Here is a 21,155-nt window from a genome sequence, read left to right as displayed (position 1 = left end):
GATAACACACAAAAAGACTAGAGTATCTCCACTAACTAACAGGGTTAATATGACCTAATATGTCTGGAGACATTGACACACTACTTGAAACCTGCAAAACATAAGGTGAGTGCAAAGAAACCAACTTTCTCAAAACACGAAAAAGGTTACCAGTAAGAATGAGTTCCTGATGTTAAAGGTTGAACTTGTATTAGACTTCTCTTATTATAGATTCAGCAATGTAAATATTTCTCAAAAGAATTGACCTTCTATCATGGTTGTCAAAGCATCCCTGCCTAGGCGGCCCCTAGGCCCATTTTTGGGTCAAGGCAACCTTGTGTCGCTTTGTCGCCTAGGCGATGCCTTGTAGCAATGCTTGATGACGCCTTGGTTTTGTTTCCCTCTATTGCCTTGCCTCGCCTTGACAACCATGCCTTCCATATCCATATTTTGTTTAGACAGAAATTTAACACACAGGACAGAATTGAATATACCAGTGCAGTAGTGCAATGTTGTTTGGTGCTAGAAATCCTACCAAATGTTTGTTATATCAGATTGTTTCACTAAGCCTGAAAGGAAGTAGCAGTTCATCAACCCTCTTCTCCACAAGGTACCCCATCCCTATCCCCACCCCAACCCAAAAATGGTTAACAAAAATATGGAAAAAGAAAACGACCCAAAATTGATGAACCTTGTTCTAATGCATACCTCACATGTTTTCCCCATTTCATAGTATTACTTGTGCGGCTGTGTCAACTGTTTTCTTCCATTTCTTACAAAAACCAATTTTACCCCCTATCTCACCCCTATCAAGGCATCGCCTTTATTTTCTTGTCCTCTAATGCCATGGTTGACCAGGCACCATGACAACTATGCTCACATCATGTGATGCTTGGATTAGATTGAAAATTTTACAGGCACCGCCGAAAAGTTTTGTGCGTCACCCATTTCGAGTGTTTCAACTATTTTGGTCCATCCCATGTGTTATATTCACCTGTTTCAACCAAGATTTGTGAGTTTTGGAGATCTTTTCTTGATCACTTGGCAGTTTCAACCCTCTTGAGCTTCCAAAGTGGTTTTTTGAATTCAAACCTCTATTGTTCACCCAAATCCCACCAGTCCTTTGTGATTCTTCCTCCTATTAACTGGATTAAGGTGGATTAAAGCTCATTTGAAGAAAGGTATGTGTAATCTTCCCTAAATCTTGAATTTTTTATGGCTAACCCACCAATGCATGTTACCTCTTGTTCAAATCAATCTATGTTTAGGGGCCTGATCCATGAATCCATGTACTTCAAAGTTTTTTGGGTAGTCCTAGTATTTTTTTAAAAAAAATTTTCTGGTTTAAAAAAAATTAATTTTCATATAATGTAGTGTGACATTGAATCTAATATATGTGAAACACCATCAATCAAAATTGAATCTAATCTATGTTTAGGGGCCTGATCAAAAATTTCTTTTTGCTACTTTAGTTTGTGATTATTATGTTTTTTGGGATGAATGAATAATTCATTAACCAAAGCCCCCAAGGAGGAGGAAAGAATATATAAGAGAGGAGAGGAAAAAAGGGAGAAGAAGGGGGGGGGGGGGCATAATAATCTACTGCTCATCAAAAGAGTGGAACTAAGAGCTAAGGAATTAACGCTGGTCCTATTCCTAGGGGAACCCAAAGCTGGGGGGTTTAGGGATAGCCTGTAATTTACAAGAAACCTCAAAGCAGATGGCTCTCTAAATCGAATCAATGAATCTAGAGTTGGAGGTCCATCTCCTTGAGTTCCACTTCCACCAAACATACAAGATCAAAGCATTGAACACCAACATCCCTACTGTGTCACAGGTAGAAGAATTGGCAAAGTATCTCAGGAACTACACCCAATCCCAGGAAAAGCCAAGGGGGCATTTGGAGCAGCACAAAATGGTATTAATAGCTTTCACCCACAAGGAGTGAGAGAAGGGGCAAACAAAAAGAGGTGATTGACATCGTTTGGGCCATTTCAACATAGGATGCAATTGTTGTTGACAAGAAGGTACCGATGGGCAAGGAAAGCATGAATGGGTAGGCAAAGGAGAAGGAACCAGAGGGGAAGGTGAGCCAAATGTTCTGGTCCAAGGGGGGGGGGGGGACCAAATTTGAGTGAGGCTCGCAGGAGAGGAAGGGCGGGACCAAGAGTTACTTGAGATGAAATCTGAAAGGAGAGTGAGCTTAGGTATGCGGGAAGAGTAGCTAGACGAGGTCCCAAGAGGTTGTAAAGACTAAAGGATGCCAAAAGAGTGCCAAGGATCAAGCCAAATGTAGGTGGAGGCCTCGTTAGCAACATGGGTAGAAATGCAAGGGAGGGCCATGGGCCAAGGAGGAGGAGTTCCTCCAAACCCAAGAGGGATTAGGGGGGAAGGAGGCAATCTAGATGGAGTCATCTCGCAGCAAGCTGTGAATAAACCCAATTGACCTAATTGAGTCATGCTTGGTGGAGATTTTCCAAATGTGTTTCTAAAGAAAAGCACAGTTGAAATACCTAATCCGATGGAAGCCTAACCGACCTTCAAGTTTGGGGAGGCAAACAGAGGACCATTTGAGGGAGTGGAGGAATCTAGAGGTTTCTTGGCCTTTCCAAAGGAAGGCACAGAAAAGAGATTCCATCGAGCGGATGGTGGACTTAGGATGGTAAAGATGCCACACCAATAAAAGTGAGAGGATTAAAGGATTTATTTGATTAATACCATCCTCCTAACAAAGGAAAGCAATTTACCCTTCTAGAGGTGGGATTTTTTTTTTCCTTTCTAATTTGATCAAGCATGGGGAATAGCGGTGGTCAATGAGCTGGCCAAGGATGAGGGGGAGGTCAGGGTAGGAAATAGGGAAGGAACAATGGTTCATTATGGAATGCTGATTGTATTAAACATTTACAGTACATTTATCACAATTTACAACTCTTTGTATTTGTTGGAATGGATTATGTCTCTCAACTAGTAGGATATAAATGAATACTTTTCATTGAGTTTTAATGCAGAATAGCTGATCCATTGTGTTTATAAGGCTTTAAATAAGGTGTAGCCAAAAACCTAGGTCAAAGAACAATCAAAATAGGGCCAAAACCAGGTTCTGAAATTTCCAGGGAAAAATTCCTAGTTTCAGCCATATCTAGGTCTCAAGGCTGGCTGGAAGTCGCCTCAAAACTGAAATTTTGAACCTTGATAGGCAGATATGGTGCAGTGGGGCCTGTGTCATGTTTATGCTTTACAGCATGTATGTCCACCACGGTGACTGTCACTTGGCAAAAATGAGTATGCCATTCTGCCAGGCCCATAATCCTACTATCTTCATAATTTGAGTGTTTCAGTACTCACAGAGTAAAACAAAGCTTATCTAATGATCAGCAATGAATATAAGGGTATGAAAAAAGTTGTATGCTTATAAAGCTGATATGTGCATTAATTTATTAAAATTACCCCCCCCCCAAAAAAAAAAAGTATCTGAGTACTTCATGATTCAGAAATCAGAAACTGTAATTCACTATTACTCATTCTTTAGGAACTAGTCAACCAGGTCATTGAACTGGAGGGTTCAATTTTGTATTGCTTCCTCTTTGAAAGATAAGTAGACAAGGCTCCACAGGATCTCCCCCCCCCCCTTCTTTTTTGGATTCAATGTAATTACAAATAAGTACTTTTAAAAATTGACTATAAGGGATCTAACAATAATGGAAAGTACAGACATGAAACAATGAGAAATGGTCAATCCAGATGGTTTCCCATCCAGTGGAAATTTTTTGGCTCCATGATCCCTCCTCCAAGCAGTTGCAAGAGAGAGGAAACCTCCAAAGGAATATAGAGGAGCCACTTAGAAGACATCTGTCATCTCTTTATTCCGTTTCCTATTTCTCCCAGTCTTCACATCCCCACTTTAGATAGGACTCTAGATAGTTTTCAACTTACAGAAAAAACATTCTTCAACAGCGATGCACATGTGATCAAAATCGCAAGGCTGGACCCAGATAGCATGGCTATGAAGGGGTAACTTGACAGTAGTGGCATGGATAAAACCTTCATGAGAAACAACAACCAAATATTTGTCAAACAAAATAGCAGACTTCCAAACTTTGAATTAGTTCATTAATAAATATTGCAAAGAAAATCAAGAGATTGGCATAGAAGACATACCGCTAAAATGCGAGACACAATTATGGGACCAAGAAGATTTGAAATCCATGGGTATATGAAAAGTTGAGTTATTAAAAGCCCGAATCCTGATAGTTGCATTGGTGGTCAGTTAATTCACCAACCCATACACACAAGCATGTACATAGGACATGGAGGGATTTCTAGGCAGAAGTTGTTTCCTTTTTCTTTCATAAATATATACTAGTTTTAAATTCCTTCCAATCATCCACAACCAAACTTAATCACTAACATCATCCACAACCAAATTCAATCACTTGCATTCCAAAAGTAACCACCAAACACAGAGAGTTTGATATGTGAATATGCTGTACTAGGATGTTGCTGTTTTCAGTAATCTGTTTCTGCAGATATTGCTTGGTAGCAGATCCATGGCATTATTGAAAAAATACTGGATATCATTATTTCTGTAACTCGCATGTATCGCAAATTAATAAACATGCATCTTTCATGGGTCTAAGCATTTAATAAAAATGCAATACATTGAAACACTAGGACAACGGACCACTGTTCCATCTTTCAGATTGGATTTTCCTACAATGAGCCCAGGCGTTCAAGTTCCAAGAGCTTACAATAAAAGAGGTGGTAAGAAAGGAATACGGCTGAGAAATAGAGGAAATTAAGGTAGAAATAAGAAGAAAAAAAAATCGCAAGCACGGGATTGTGAACCTCTCAAACTCAATTAGGGCTTATCCAACCAAGTGGGATTTGTCACATGATCCTGTTCTTTATTCAACTCTACTTAGAGCTCAGCTTCTTTCAACACTAATCCCATGTCCTTTCTCAACAATTTATCCCGAAGTCAATTAGGCCTGTCCCTTGCTCCTGCAACTTGAATGTTAACTCTTCCTCACTGCTACAACCAGAGATCGTTGCTAGGCATCACTAAACCTTAACTTAAATGAATTTCTATCAACTGCCCCACACACCTCTAAATCCCTAAACTAATTCTGATTTTATTTTTTTGCCACCACTCATGATCAAACTTAACATCCTTAACACAGCTGCGCCAAGCTGAGTTGTTTTTTCTTTGTGGGCAAGTAAATAAATAACAGCCAGGGGCGGTGCTCTAAGACTAGAGCACCAGCCGAAGAGGGAACAAAATAGATACCATGGTAGGAGAACTTGTATCTCGCTTTTTCCGTTTAGCGAGACAAGATGATGTGCTTAGCACATAGGGTTTCAAGTCTCGACTCTTGAGTTATAACTTTGATGATTTGATTGTCATTTGAACTTCATAATTTGAACTATGATCATGTGTAACATTACACTTGTTTGAGTCATGAACTTTGAGCATTAACGCATAAGTAGATGATGTGTACAAAAGGCCATTTTAAGGTTTCACTTCAGAATGCTATTTCCAACTTGGGGTCCAAAGTGAAACTCACATTCACACTAAAATTTTCATATATCCAAGGTCATTAGTGTGTTCTAGAAGGGCCAAAATAATCTGGATAGCAAGTTTCAGCCCCAGCTGACCCCTAATGCCCCTCAAGTTGGGGAAAAAATACCAACTTGGCAAGATCTCGCTGAGACATTGAGCCAACTTGTTCTTTGAATTGGCAAGATAGGCCTTGAGATCGAGATCTTGAACCATGATAGACACATATAAACCCCCAGGTTACACTAAGGCTCTTTTTGGTATCACTTCTCATTCTCTATTATGCCTATTTAAAAGAAATAAGTGCAAGAATCTATTATTGATCAAGAATGAAAAATGGTTTGGTGAATTTTGTCAAAAATAAATTATGGAATGAAAAATAAGTTTGGTACATCAAAATAAAAAATTGTTAGAAAATGATAGTGAACAAGAGAGAAAAGAGAAAAGAGAAAAAAAAGTTTTTTATAAAAGAATGTGTATTGACAATTTTACCCTCATCTTAACTATAAAATTTTAAGTAAACCTTTGCATAAATGAAGAGAATGAAATTCTCACTATAACCATAATAGACAAAAACTCTATTAATGGATTTTGGAAGTTTTCTATTATTTTAAATAAAAACAAAACCGATAATAGATGCCAAACAATTTAAAATAATGAAAAATTCTCATAATTAAGAATGATAATTGATACCAAAAAGAGCCTAAGTCGATTTATATGTCGCACATTTTCTGAAAACCACAAGGGCCAATGGTTGCTTCATTGTGACGAGCTTGAATCCAGATTCTGGAAGCAGCCTCTTTGCAAAAGCAAGGGAAGGCTGCATACGCTATGACCGAAGCTACCAGCAGTGGTGGAGCCTTGTGTGCCGGAGATGGCATTATGTTCGTGAAAACCACATAAATCACTTAAAAGGAGAGAAGAACGTACAAATGATATAGGAGCGTCCATTAAAGAAATATTGCTGGCTTGCATAAACTTCCTAAACCACTTAATTAGTCTTTCATGTTTTGGAGATTATAGGAAATTGTTGTTCTTGTCTCTCTTATTTAGGCTTATACGCATCCTTCGAGCAGATTTGGAGCCATTTTGTAGTTTATTTGAGTAGTTTAAATGCTTGCTATACTTAAAATGTTTTAGCCAGCATTTTGAAAGGGTTTCAATTAATGATGGAATTACCACAAGGATTTTGGAGCCTGGTTATTTAGTTGGCAAACTGGCAAAGCATTGCAAACAGTACATTTCAAGCCCAATTGTTTAGTTCTTGGTTATGCTTGAGTCCAATTGTTATTTTTATCTCTTATTTAGGCTTATGCTCATGTCACTTCATAGCTTATTTTAGTGGATTACAATGCTTAAAAATCCATCAAATGTTTTAGCAGCATTCTGGAGGGCGTGTCTACTGTCAATTGATATGGGGTTAGTACAAGGAATTTGGAGCCTGATTAGTTTGCAGGCAAAGCATTGCAAACAGCATATTTCAAGTCCTATTGTTGAATTTTTGGTTATGTTTGAGGGAACAGCTACCTAACTTGTGATTTTGCGGGACTTAAGATTTATTCACAGTGACCAAGCTCAAATCTCAGTTTCTTTTATTTCTGTCTATTGTTTATTTGGGCTCATTACCTCTGGTTTTATTAATTTACCTGCATTACAGAACAGAGAGTGCAGAGATAGGAAAAAAGAAGACAGAGAACCCTTAAATCCGAACCAGCTCATATGAGTACATATCATTCACAAACAATCAACTTTCTTCATTTCATTATACCATTTCTACTCAAGAAGCTAAGTATTCACTTGCCTGAGAAGCTAAAAGGTAGCTTTTCCAATATACCAAATAGTAGCTTGATGGAAAAAATTTTGTTCTTTAAGCACGCAGAGAACAAAACAAATAGTACAGGTGTACCCTAAAGAACATACAAATTTGCAACTATAACTTGCTTTGGAAAGTTTATTCGTGAAGAACTTAGGGTGAAATTAAGATCACAATAAGTTTGTAGAGTGACAATAAAAAGTAAATAGCATTTTGAAGAGCCCAATCTAGTGTGACAGGACAAAACACACTGAGGTCGGTAGACATTTCATCAAAAAGATATCAAGATTCTGGCTTAAGTTGCACACCCTCTTGTTGACACTCAAAAACAGTTTATGGGTAGGACCACAGAAAGAATAAACAGTGCGTAATATCCCTGTATTTTTTGTAAGTTGGGCATGCATAACATCTATGCACCAACTTGAGGGGCTATTGACGTTTTCTGACATTTTAATACTGCGACTTAGAGACTGTGTTTGAACTTTACAACTTATTTTAAGCCAGTTTTTGAGAAATTCCTCTTTCCTCTTCTCTTCTCCTCCCCTCCATTTTCTTTTTTTGGTCAACTACTCATATGATCATCTTCAACAATTGCATTAGCCCAACCAATTTCAACTCTATACTCATTTCCAAAGCCTTCAATTTTGCTCATAGAATCTTCTTAACCAATTGGACTACAGAAAGCCATATTACATATCTATCCTACAGTCTAATCAATAACACCCAACTAGCCAATGAACCAGGATTTTGAACCATACTTCGGTAGTCTAACGTCATCCTTCCTTGCTAATAAGAATCGGGGAATCCAATATGAAAATTAATAACAAAACATGTAAAATAAGAAGATAAACTGGTTTTGATGGTGCTAGTCCCCCACCCACAGCACATGCTGTCCCTCAGCCATAGGCTGCCCTAACACTCACATAAACATTCCATAATCTTTCCGCACACCTTCCCTCCTATTTATTTATATGCCCCCATTCACCACTAATCTTTCTCTCTCCTCCACATGACATGATCTTATGATCCCAAGGCCCTAACACTTGCAAACATCAAAGTTGGTCCAAATCTCTGAACAGCATATCGGCTGGAGTGCTGAAGTGGCTGATATTTATGTAGATCAAAGGTCCATGTGTAGCTGCAGGAAGAAGCCCCATATCCAACCCAGTGTAGTTGTGAGATTCAACTTGCAGTGAGAGGCAGCCAGGTCTAATGAGGTTGCAGGTCTTTGATTGTCCAATGCGACACCACATGAGGAAGCTCCAATTCAGAGAGAAGCCCAAAGAGAAGGGATCAAGAAACAGTCTTTTTTGTTAAAAAAAATACTGTTCACATGAACAGTACCACATGGTTTGTCAAGGCGGCATGGCGTCCAAAGCGGTTGGGGCAAAAATTTTCAATACAAATACTTTCTATAATAAGCTAAACAAACATTCAATAATCTCTTTAATCCAAAAAACCAAGCATTCAAGAATCCACCATCTAATCATTCCCAAATTCGAAATAAATAACAATGATATTCATGTATGGTTTAGTGAAATTATTTGACCAAATTGTTTTTAACCAGACTTCTTTTTAATAAACAAATAATTTTCAAATCAAATTTGAATTGATGTCCCTTTTTTTCCACTTATTTTACCTAGCATGATAAATTAATAAAATTCACATTATTTCAATTTCCAAGTCATTGTCCATTTAATGATTCATTGATTCTCGATTTCGTACTAACTATTAAATTTATATACAGCTTTGTAGAATAAATTTTGATTTAAAAAATAAAATCAAGAACAAAAATATTATGTACAAATGTCAAAAAATCGGTTGCTTTAGCGTTTAAGCATCAATAAGGTGCACAAGGCGAAAAAGCGGTAAAAAAACTGCACGTCAATTAAGCGGTTTAAAACAAGGTAGCTGAAAAACCGCCTTGTCGCCTAAGTGGATGCTTTGACAACCATGCAGTACCATGAACTACTATTTGCATGTCAATGTTCACGTGAATAGTATCATGGGTTATATAGACAACTGGCACAGAATTCAATGCTGCCAAAATCATATCCCTAGTTTCTATCTCATTAGTTTCTATTTTGGCATAGATCTAGTTTCCATTTGTTTAGTTGTTTGTTTGTTTGTTTTAGTTTCTATTTGAGTCACCTTCTAGTTTTGTTACTTAGCAGAGTTCAAATACTTGTAACTCAAGTCATAGCTCTATTAGAGACCTATTTTTATTGTTTCTATTTTGGGCTCAACTGTTGAGTCTATATGCCCTAAGAGGCTTCCACACAATTGAAATGATGAATTATGCCTCTGTTTTGCAATGTATGGTCCAGAAAGAGGGAGAAGGGTGAGACATCCAAAATCATCATTTCAATAGCTGAGACAGCTATAAGTGAGAGGCAAAAGATTGAGATAGAATTCTCCTATCCCTAACTATCTTTCTTCTGACCATCCACCTTCAATTTTCTGTTTGATGTTCTGCTGCAAGTCTATAATCAAGCATACTGTAGATTTGTGTTCTCAATCTTAATATCAGTTCTTCAGTAGGCATTCTCACACTTGACAGGAAGCTTTGGAAGAATGGAGTAGGGTAATGTTCTAAGTACAGTCATATTATGCTGTTGATGCTCAAAATTATTCACTTCATAAAAATATATCAGTATCTAAGAGGATAGAAACACCAAAGCTCTGAAGCATGAGTGCCCCCCCCCCCCACCCCCCGCTTTTTTCAGAAGGAAATTGATAAGGCATCTAAATTATGTAGCAAGTAGCAACAACCTGAGATTGCAAGAACTTCACCAACATCCTCAGTTGAGTAGTTCAGTCCTCCAAACTTTCTTTGACTGACAGCCCATAAAGAGAAGATCTGCAGAAGAACAAGAATATATATTTCTCAATCATAAGTAAATCAGTAACTAGTGATTTCAATGATTCAAAGATCTGCAGAAGAACAAGAATATATATTCTCAATCATAAGTAAATCAGTAACTAGTGATTTCAATGATTCAAATCTTCTTAACCTGAAATGGCTAAGGAGAGGAAAGGTTCTTATTTGAGGGTACTCCCAGGAATAGATCCAGTGGAGACGGAGTGGGGCCTGTAGCTCAGAGGATTAGAGCACGTGGCTACGAACCACGGCATCGGGCGCTCAAATCCCTCCTCGCCCACAACCGGCTCAGAAGGGAAGGGAAAGGACCTTTCCATTCCCTATGGGAGTAGGAAAATCATGATCGGGATAGCGGACCTGGTAGAGCCATGTCATTACAAAAGGTGATTTCCAAACAGACACTGGTACAGCTTTACCAAGAGAAAATAAAGTGAAGGATGAAATTTAACTAGTTCAGGTGCTGGCAAAACCAAAATCCATGCAGAAATTTTGTAAAAATGCGGAAACCTGGGTATCATGTGCAAGCCTAAATATTTTGCTATGAAACTTCAAACAACCTTTGACAGCCATCCAATGAAGGTTTGACAACTATAGTTAAAATAAAGGATGAATATTCAGAGAGTTTTCCCTCACAGTGGCAATGTGGGATGAATCTGCACACTGAGGATGTGTTTGGTAACAGGCCAAAGAACAATTTTTGGCGTTCTTTGTTCTCAAAACACTGAAAAACGCCAAAAAGCATTTGGTAAAATGGGACGTTCTTTCATTTTTATGAAACGAACTGGTTCAATTTTTGTGTCCGAGAAGAATTTTTGCAAAACAACTTTGAATTGTTTCGCCATTCTCAAAAACAAAAAGCACATCTCAAAATTACGCACAAGAGGGACACTCAACTAAATTTCATTCACACACAACTTCTAAGTTCTAACTCCTTCCCACCTTCATAAGAAAACAAAATAAAATAAAAATAAAAAATAAAAAAGCTAGAAAATGATTTGTTTTTTGCACAAATTTTATCAAACAGTCAAAATTGTGCTCAGAGTACCTTTTTTTTTTATCAAAATGTTAGAAAACGATTCTTGAAAAGAACTCCATTTTCAGAAAAGACTATTACCAAATCCACACTAAACCAATGGGCATCTTAAAGGGCATCATCCACACGAGACCTCATATTCCAGAGCAAGAGAGAGAACATAATAAAGTAATCCATGTGAAGGAGATTGCACTCATAGCATGGTGATAATTTTCCCCTAATTAATAAATAAGTACATAAAGGGCAACCCAATGCCAAAGGCTTCCACATAAGCAAAGTTCGAAGGGGCAATTTTCCTACACGGTCTTTTACCCCAACAATTTATGATGAGAGGCTTTTCCAATGCCTCGACCTTGGGGCTACAACTGTGGAATACCGATTGTTGCACCAAGGTCCACCCCTAATTAATACAATACGTAACATCAATATTTAAATTTAAAAAATAAATAAATAAATAAATGTTATGTTCTATTTGCCTGATATAACATATGGTAGAAATTACCTGGGAAGGTTTTTTTTTTTTTTTTTTGGGGGGGGGGGGGGGAGGGTAGGTATTGAATTCCTAATTACAGTTGGGTTACATCAACGATCAGCTCTAAGCCCTTATTTACTTGCACTTATCATAGATGATTAAACAAAAGAAATTCAACAAGAGGTTCCATGGTGTATACTTTTTGTTGATGATAAAGTTTTTGGTGGATGAGATAAAAGCAGGGATCAATACGAAGTTGGAGTTATGAAGATCAACCTTAGATAAAAAGGTATTTAAACAAGTAGAATGAAGGTAGAGTATATGGAGTTTAGCTTTAGTTACAACTTACAAGATTCAACAAATTGATCATTCTATGTACCTGGGCTCAAACAAAATTCAAAGGTGATGTAAGGACTATGCTTCACATAGAACTAAGATAGGATGGATGAAATGGAGAAGTGCATCCAGAGTATTATGTGATTGATCTATTCTTTTAAAATGTAAAAGAAAATTTATAAGGCCATTAAATAGCTGCCTACAACGTATGGTGAAGAATGTTTTTTCCTAGGAGAATCATAAGACCAGTTTGTATGATGTAGAATGATAAGAAGTTAGATGTATCATGTAGATTAATTTAGTGTAGCAAAGATAAGGATGTTAACTGTTAAGTTGGTTGTGCAGCAAAACTAGGAAGGATAAAGCAAGGAATAGTGGATGATACTAGAGCTAATTTGGGAGTATCTTTGATATATGATAAGCTATATGAGAGTCATTTGGGGTACCTTGGCCATGTTCGACAAAGGCCTTTAGATGCTGTAGTACAAAAGAGTGATTTAATTCAGATTGAAGGAACTAAAATAGTCATGGGAAGACCTAAACGGATCTTAGTTGAAAGGGTGATGAAAGACATGCATAGCTTAGGTGTTGTATTAACTATCAAATATGGCATCGCTAGAGCTGATTCAAGGGCCATGTAGCATTCCCCATTTAATTGGGATAAGGATGACTTATTGATCAAAATTTGATCATGATCATAAATGAAGGGAAAAACAGATTTGATCTACATGTATCGTCGCAGCAATTTTTTCATTAGAAAGTGGAATGCAAATACCTTTTACTATTAAATCATGCTTGAGATGCTCCAGCATCATCAAAGTGATGTTCGATCATACGTTGTTAGAAGCATCTATCAACGGTTTGGTGAGTGAAAAATGCAAAACTCAAAGCAAGCAATTTTTGTTTCTCTTGGGCAAAGCATCTTTTGCTTTAGTTGTTCAGGTGCTTCTTTACATAACACATAAAGTTGAAACATAATGTACAAACTTCTTTATCAGTCTCCATAATCAGGGTTCCACTACTATGAGATTCTTGTTTTCTAAATTAAATCATTAATACATAGGATTGTAACAGATTTTGGCACCTTATTCACTCTATATAATTTAAACCAAAGCCCCATTAGTAAGACAAATTATGAAAATTACCTCTGTATAGGCCATATCATGAAGTGAGAAAACACCATATGCAATAAGAGATGACATTAGTGGCCAATTCTTGAAGAGGCTCTCCTTTGAAGGTGGTTCTTGTTCAATTTCTTCCGATTTCTCTTTTGCAACAGACAAATTCAATGGACTCTCCCTATCATCAAATGTGCTATGCCCTTCTGTATATTTGACATTATGAATATGCAATGTCTCCTGTGAAACCCAGAATCCATAGAAGAATAAATTACAGGAAATATTCAACTTGAATTTTCAGAGGATAATTAAAGACGCCCCCATTCACAAATCTCAAGTCAGTACGGCAGTAGTTCATCTAGGTTTTCTAAACGAAGTACATGGTCCAAGAAAAGGGGTAAGATAAAGTAAAAATGACAATAAGAGGAAGAAGTCAAAGCAGAAATAAAGAAGCATCCTAGGAACACCCCCTTACAAGGGTCTGGCAACAGGGATCTTTGTCCTTCAAACAAGGCTATATGCAGTCATACTAGGATTGGAATCCCACCGCATATCCTTCTTGCTGTTTCAGGTCATTGTCATTAATCATCGACTTCTGGAACTAATGGTGGTTGAACTCAATAGGGTAAATATTATGAACTAATGAACCTATGGTTTTTATTACTATTTTGTCGGGGGAGTCAGAGATTTAAAACCTATAGTCAAAATTTCACCTTGAAAGGAGATTTTCCCGGGGGAGTACTATAATCCTATTGAACTTTTGAGATGCTGGTTCCCGTCGTATGTCAGTGTTCAATAAAAGAATAAAGACAGCTTATTATGGTTGTCTCTTTAACCCCCATAAGAATGAAATATGAGGGTCCTAGCAAAGGCCATCTTACCCCTAACTTCACAGTAGAGGCTATTGCAAAGTTTTGAACCCACAACCAACAGGTCACCCAATATTACCCTCCCTATGTTTCCTTCACTTTGTTCTTATTTTAACACTCCTCCCCCCACAGTCCCACCCCCACTCCCCCTCCCAAAAAAAAAAACTCTACTTCCAATTACATATAGTTGCCTATTTTCTTCCTTCTTGAGTCAGCTTGAATTTCATTAAATCATAGAACTCCATCCATTTGGTATTTAAATCATACAGTATTCAGGTTGGCCCATAGTGAAACTAACTTATGATCACACTAGACCATGATAATAGAGAAATCAGTTCTTAGTTATGATTAAAGAAAAGCTGCACCACTGGAGCCAAGATGCATACCGGAAGCCAAAAACTAGCAATAGTTGCACCCACTGCAAAAATTGATATAGCAAGGCAAGGTAATAAGTATGGAAACCTACATAGAGAAAACATTCTATTGAAACTTCAGCAATAGATGACACCCTACAGAAAACATGAAATTAGGAAGTAAAATGGAAACACTAATATAAGCAGAAAAGTAGGACACAGCATTGCTTACCTGCCAAATAGAGATTCTTTAGAAAAAATATTCGGGTATTTGTTGGCTGGCTGGAAAACAATTTGAAATACCAATTAATAAGTTGACCCTTAACATACCGCACATATGCACACACAAAAGGGATGAAGAGAAAGCAAAGGAAAATATATATTTGAGAATTGATACAAATTATAACAGTGAACCAAATATCCTTCTATAGAGGGAAAAGCTTGTTATGAGTAACTGGAGAGGCTATTACAAAACCGTAGATTCTTATCTTATTCCATTCCAGTGGAAGTATACGGAAACCTTTACCTAGTATTATTTCACAAGCTTATCAATGCACAGAAAACTAAAGATGATGCAGCACAACAGCAACTTGAACAGTAACCTTGGAACTACTTGGTCAGCCCCGTGTCCAGCTTGCAAGGAGATAAAATCGGAGATGCTGTTCTGAGTTGGAGTTTTAAAGATAATGTAGGATTTTATTATTTATTTATTGAGATAATCATGCAATCAGATTTTTAATCTGGATAGGAGATTTAGGATCAGTTTCAGTAAGTTTTAAATTGCCATGAGTCCTACTATGGAATAGAGAAGATGAATTAAACCTAGAGCTTTGCTTTGCAGCTCCTCCCCCCCCCCCCCCTCTCTCTCCTCTTCTCTTATTCTTCTTATGAGTATTCTTCTCCCTCTTCACCTACTACAATTCTGAGTCTTCTCAGGTCTACAGAATTCCAGGTCTCCTGGTGAAAAATAAAATAAAAAATGGCCATTTCCGCAACCTCCACAAAGATAGTGCCCTAATTATGATTCACTATTCAAACAAATTCATGAGATGGAAAACTTTGACTTTCTACTGCTTTATTCAAGATACAACACAACCAGAAGAGCAAGAACAGCTGCTAGTACCTGTGCCAGTAGGCCTCCAACGGCTGGACCTAGAATTAACCCTATGCCCCACGAAGTGCTAACCTAAAATTGAAATCTGGATTCAGAACATTCTACTCAAAATAATGCAGTGTAAATTTTGAGAATAGAAACTAAATTTGGGGAAAGAAATTTTCTTACAGTTGACAGCCCTAGAGTTTGATGCTCATTACGGCATATTTCAGAAGCATATGCCTGGGAAACAAACAACAGGAAAGTTTAAACATCTACTGTAAGAAAGAATAGAACATTCAAAAAAATTACCTCTTTAGTTAAAAACAACGTACCCTTACTGGTCCAAGAAAAGCATTCATGCTTCCAAGAAGAAACCTCACAATGAATGCCATCCAAAAGCTTGTACTGAAGCCAAAGAGAGTATTGAAAACAACCCTGAGACAGTGAATCAACCAAAAAGAGATGCATCAATACCCCAGTGAACTTTCTGTTGAGAATAATAGAACATGAAAGTCCAACTGGCACTGACGTTGTAATGGTCCCAACTACCATTGCACATTTTCTACCATATCGATCAGCTACAACTCCCCAGAGGACAGCGGTCAATGCTCTTCCAAACATAAATGCTGATCCTGAAAGACATAAAAGGCGCCATTAGTATTCAATTAAAGTACATGACTGGGAAATGCACACAAAAATATTTGAAAAAATGCATGTGTGAATCAAACTCACCTACATAACCTGCAAAATAGCCAATATTTTCCTCTCTTTCCGCAACATGGAAATCTCTTATCTAAATATCATTGATGAAACAGCTTAATTGAAATATCACAGTTTACACAACTAACAACAAAATAGTGGACAAGGAAATGAATGCATAGTTTAGACTTTATACATTGGAATGAAACACTTTACCTGAACAACAGATGTTGGTGGCCCATTTGTGAGTTTCAGCAATCCTTAATGGAACTACTGAGCATCTTTTGCCACGGTAGTGAAGGGCTATGCTCAGAATTATGGGGTAGACTATTTAAAGTAAAGCTCTGTCAATCCACTAGGCTGGATTCACCTTCTTTTCTTTCTTCTTCTTCCTTTTTTATTTTTTATTTTTTATTTTTATTTTTTATTTTTTATTTTTTATTTTTTATTTTTTATTTTTTATTTTTTATTTTTTATTTTTTATTTTTTATTTTTTATTTTTTATTTTTATTTTTTTATCTTTTTCTTGGTGAACTAAGTATATTACCAAACCCCAAAAGGGGGAAGGGAGATGAAGAAAAGGGGGGAACTATACAAGATTAATCCACCCTGGCTGCCAGGTGGAGGAGAGAAGAATCTAAGCTCCAAGTAAAAACAATGTGCTTGCTCCTTGGGGTTGTCATCAAAAGACCCTAAGGGATAACATGCCTAGATTGGAACTAACATCAAAGGAGACGGCTTTCTGAATCATATAGAAAGGATGAGATTTCAAGGTCCATCTACGGAGGTCTCACTCCATCCAAATATCAGAGACAGCAGCTCCAAATACAAGCTTGCCCACAGTGTCAATGTAAAATTACCCAAAAATGTCCTCAATCAGATCTCCAGAACCATTCCCTAGTGAGGGAAGGAAAAAAAGAGGCCTAATGGACATTAGGCCCAAACAGCAGAAGTAGATTTATCCAGATGGTAAGAGAAAGGGAGCAAGAGGCAATAACTAAGAACGAGGAAAAATGAAACACCACCTGGTGGCTCATGCCTCTTCTGAAATGATATCTTCTCTCCTATTAAATTACTTGATTTCTTAACCTCCAAACAATTTGGAGTGTCACTCCTTACTCTGATGCTTCTTAAGTGTGCAAGGAAGATCCATAATCTCCTTCCTAGGGTCTGTCATCTCTCATCTCTAAGATAGAGGATGGTGCAGCCACTAGTATCTGGCTTGACCTGTGGCACCGCATGGTGTGTTCCTTTCTTTAGTTGGCACCAAGGCAATCTACATTTCAGGGTTCCACAAGTATAATTTTGTTCGGAAATGTCTCCAACTTTGGAAAAGCCGGCTTCTCTCCTTTGCCGGTCGTGTTGAGCTAATTCGGTCAGTTCTCCAATCCTCCTATCTCTATTGGTGTGGCATTTTCCCCCTTCCCAAGTCTATCTCTTTGGAGATGGAGTCCATCTTCTGTGCCTTTCTCTGGAAAGGCTAGGAATACTCGCGATTCCTCCGCCCCATCAGCTGGTCCAATATCCGTCGGCCTAAATCTGAGGGGGGCCTTGGAATCCGTAGAATCCATGATGTCAATTCTGCCGCTCTACTTCGTCTCATTTGGAAAATTGTTTCCAAACATGATTCCATCTGGGTCAATTGGGTCTACTCCTACCTCCTTAAATCCGACTCTTTCTGGTCTGTCCCTATCCCTTCCAACCCTTCCTGGATCTGGAGGAAACTTCTTCTCCTCAGACCCTGTGCTCTCCCTGCCATCACCATTCAAATTTTCTCTGGCCTCTCCACAAAGTTCTGGCTAGATCCGTGGCATCCGATGGGTATTCTCCCTCTCTTTTTTCCCGCCCGTAGCGTCTATGACTCCCACATCCCTAAGTCTTCCCTTTTATCGGACTTCATCTCCGATGGTTCTTGGACCCCTATCCCCCACCCTAGCCTCACACAAGTCTGGAATTCCCTTCTGCCTATTATCCCCTCCGCTCATGACTCTTTAGTTTGGCTCCCTTCAACCTCTAAATCCTTTACCTCGGCCTCTGCTTGGAACCTGGTTCGTGCCCCTTCCCTTTCCCCCCCTTGGCCTTCCCTTGTCTGGTTCCCTGGTCATATTCCCCGACACGCCCTCACCCTTTGGAGAGCCCTAAACCATGCCCTCCCAACCCAGGCCTTCCTTATCTCCCATCATATCCCTATGAACCCAAAATGTATCCTTTGCTGGACCGGAACCGAGGACATTGAGCATTTATTTTTCTCTTGCCCCTTCTCTAGTTCCCTCTGGAGAAAAGCCCTTGCTTTCATTTGGCCCCGCTCCCGCCGTTCATTTGGGTTTGATCGTGACTGGTTTTGGATTTTGAGTAATTTCACAGGCTCCTCTATTTGTGATCGGGTAGGTAAGCTTGTATATGGTGCATCGATCCATCACCTCTGGTGGGAGCGGAATCTAAGGCGTTGGACTTCTAAATCCCGCTCTCTCGACTCGATTTGGAACGCTATTTATTTTGATGTATTGGCAAGACTCATTAGCATTCCCCATCCCCCGGTTGTTGATTCCCCAAGGAACAGGCTTATTGTTGTCTCCTGGGGCCTCAACTCCCAAATCACCCCTTCTCCCTGATCCTTCTCGCTTGAATTTGTCTTTGTAGTCCGTTGTTTGTTTAATATAATTATTTATTCATCCAAAAAAAAGTATACTTTTGTTGCAGCCATTATTTCCAGAACTGCATAGTCCCTCTCCTCTATCGTCATCCAATATTTGGAGTGCCTTGCTCTGCATCATTAGACACCAAGTTCAGGTGATTTTGTCACTTGGTCTCCATCTTTCCACAGGTGTTCGACCCTAAGTTGACCTTGGGATCTCATCAGAAACAGAGCGTATTCTCTCCCAAATGCAGATTCATCACCAAATTAGGCTTCTTTTCTTAAAAATAAGTATAGGGTTATATACACATCTTAGGCCTTTGATGCCATGGGTTCCCTATGTAACAGGCCACTTTTAAGGGACTAACGTAGGGGTAATTAGGTGGCAAATGAATTTAGCTCTTAAACTTAGCATATTTTCATGTTCTAAGATTGACTAGCTTTGCTTGTTTGAACAAATGGTCAAATCTAAGTAATATGAATATTCGTAGCTAGAGGAGCGAATCTTAGTTTATTTTTATGTTGTAAGGTTGATCCGGCTTCACTGGTTTGAACAAGAGATTCAATTTAAGTAACAAATATTCCCACGCTAGAGAAGGGAATCTTTTTAAATTTAGGTTTTTCTTTAATATAATTCTAGGTAGTTCACCCTCCAAAGTTTTTCGAGGAACGACCTTGTTGCGATAGCCTAATAGTTGCTTGGGGAGCAAGTCATGATGAGTTTTGGAAGTCTAGAAACCAAATCGCGGTTCCTTGGAGTGCAAGCTCTCTCTAAATGGAAAGTTATGACTTTGGGGAAAAGTAATTACAGTTTGGAAAGTATTGGATGTTCCACAGAATTAGAAAGTTACTTTTTCCCCAATATATTTAGTTTATATTTACTTTCCTTTTTGGGAATTGTCTTTAGAATCCTAGAGAATCAGTTTTTTATTTTTGGAATATATTTAGAATTGGTATGTTGGATTCCCACTGATGTTGGGACAGTTTTAGATCTGTATTTTTCAGCTATAAATAAAGTCATTAGAGGGCAGAGACGACACCACCGCAGAATCGTCTCTGCCCCTTTCTTCTTCTCCTCATTCCTGTGTCTCTCTGTTTCACTTTCTTAACTTGCGGCTACATCACAGTAGGAGATTCTGGTTTGTTTCAGACCTGTTTAGACTCAGCCTAGGAGTGCAACTCCTAAGCTACATAGGATTTAGGCCTTATGGTCATGCTATAAATAAAGGGATCGAGGGAACCAAATTCAGATTCCAATTATTTTGCTGTCTTCTTCCTCCTTGTGAGAGCCAGGGGGGGAAAGAAGGAAGGGTGAGGGAGAGGACTATAAAGTATAAACCATGGGTGATGAAGGAGGAGAAGAGGGTAGCTTTTGGAGTCTCAGATTCATAAGAGATATGGTACCCAAGGGTAATACCCATGGGTGCCAGGAAAACAACCAGGAATAGATGGAGGACCTGACAGAAAAGAAGAGTTTCCTCCAAATCTAAGAAGGTTGCAAGGCATCCGAACAGTTCAAATGGAGTCAGACACGGGAAGGTAGGAATAAACTCACCTATACCAAATCTTCGTCAAAGGAGATTTTCCAGATGAGCTTGAGAAGGCTAACGTTGTTGTAGTTTTGAATCCTATAAATGTCGAGGCCTCCCTTAAAGTGGGGAGACAGATGGACAAACTCATAGGGTGAAGGAATCTAGAGACTTCTTTACCCTTCCAAAGAAAAGCAGTGGCTTTGGTGATGGACTTGGAAGAGAGAAGATGCACCAACAGACATGATGAGCCTCTTGTCACACGAGTCTATGCTCGTGGGACACCTGCTGGATAGTTATAACACCAGCAACCAGAATGAATAAGTGTAATACACACATCAGAATAAAAGGGAATTAAGGGACAGGTGGAGGGCTGAGGCTGGGGCAGTTATGCAATCAGTTATGGGAGATTGAAAAGGCTGTTTTGGGGCCAAGAGGGGACAGAATGGGCATCAAGGAAGAAGACTAATTGTGTTAGGCAGCAGGTTACTGCTGGGGAGCCCGGGACTCTAGGTAATCCAGACTTCGTTTTCTTTGTTGTTGCATTTCTTTCAATTCCAAATCATTTACTGCTGAGTGGGAAAGGGAGCTTATCAAGACATAAGAAGATCAGGAAGTGAGCTCATTTTATTTTAGTGTTGGATCTAAACTATGTTAAGGTGGTGTGGAACCAATTGACTACCTGTGGCGGGAAAGGGCCTGAGATGCTCTAGTTCGAGCTTCTCTTCAAATAGGTTGAAGATCTTCTTCAATGTTCAAGTTTCAGAAACAACTGTAAGCAATAC

The 21,155-nt window shown here is 38.5% G+C and overlaps 1 protein-coding gene across 6 annotated transcripts in view; it reads right to left on the bottom strand.

The window, feature by feature from the left end:
- The window catches only part of LOC149009420 (protein ZINC INDUCED FACILITATOR-LIKE 1-like), a 40,690-nt gene that overhangs the window by 5,423 nt on the left and 14,112 nt on the right, over positions 1–21,155 (bottom strand). For 5 of the 6 annotated variants that reach the window (XM_089161007.1, XM_089161010.1, XM_089161008.1 and 2 more), the window contains 11 exons: positions 16,240–16,300; positions 16,037–16,139; positions 15,840–15,942; positions 15,694–15,747; positions 15,535–15,597; positions 14,644–14,693; positions 14,445–14,538; positions 13,217–13,429; positions 10,122–10,209; positions 4,138–4,223; positions 3,913–4,020 (listed from right to left, as the gene is read on the bottom strand). In XM_089161007.1, the coding sequence (XP_089017133.1) occupies positions 3,913–4,020; positions 4,138–4,223; positions 10,122–10,209; positions 13,217–13,429; positions 14,445–14,538; positions 14,644–14,693; positions 15,535–15,597; positions 15,694–15,747; positions 15,840–15,942; positions 16,037–16,139; positions 16,240–16,300 (1,023 nt within the window). The remainder of the gene's footprint in view (positions 1–3,912; positions 4,021–4,137; positions 4,224–10,121; positions 10,210–13,216; positions 13,430–14,444; positions 14,539–14,643; positions 14,694–15,534; positions 15,598–15,693; positions 15,748–15,839; positions 15,943–16,036; positions 16,140–16,239; positions 16,301–21,155) is intronic. The other variant, XM_089161011.1, reaches the window with a different exon arrangement.

Source organism: Hakea prostrata, chromosome 7 (genome assembly GCF_041222555.1).
Source record: "Hakea prostrata isolate BN-2017 chromosome 7, UWA_Hpros_2, whole genome shotgun sequence".
Classification (NCBI taxonomy): domain Eukaryota; kingdom Viridiplantae; phylum Streptophyta; class Magnoliopsida; order Proteales; family Proteaceae; genus Hakea; species Hakea prostrata.
This window is presented reverse-complemented; position numbering and strand designations above follow the sequence as displayed.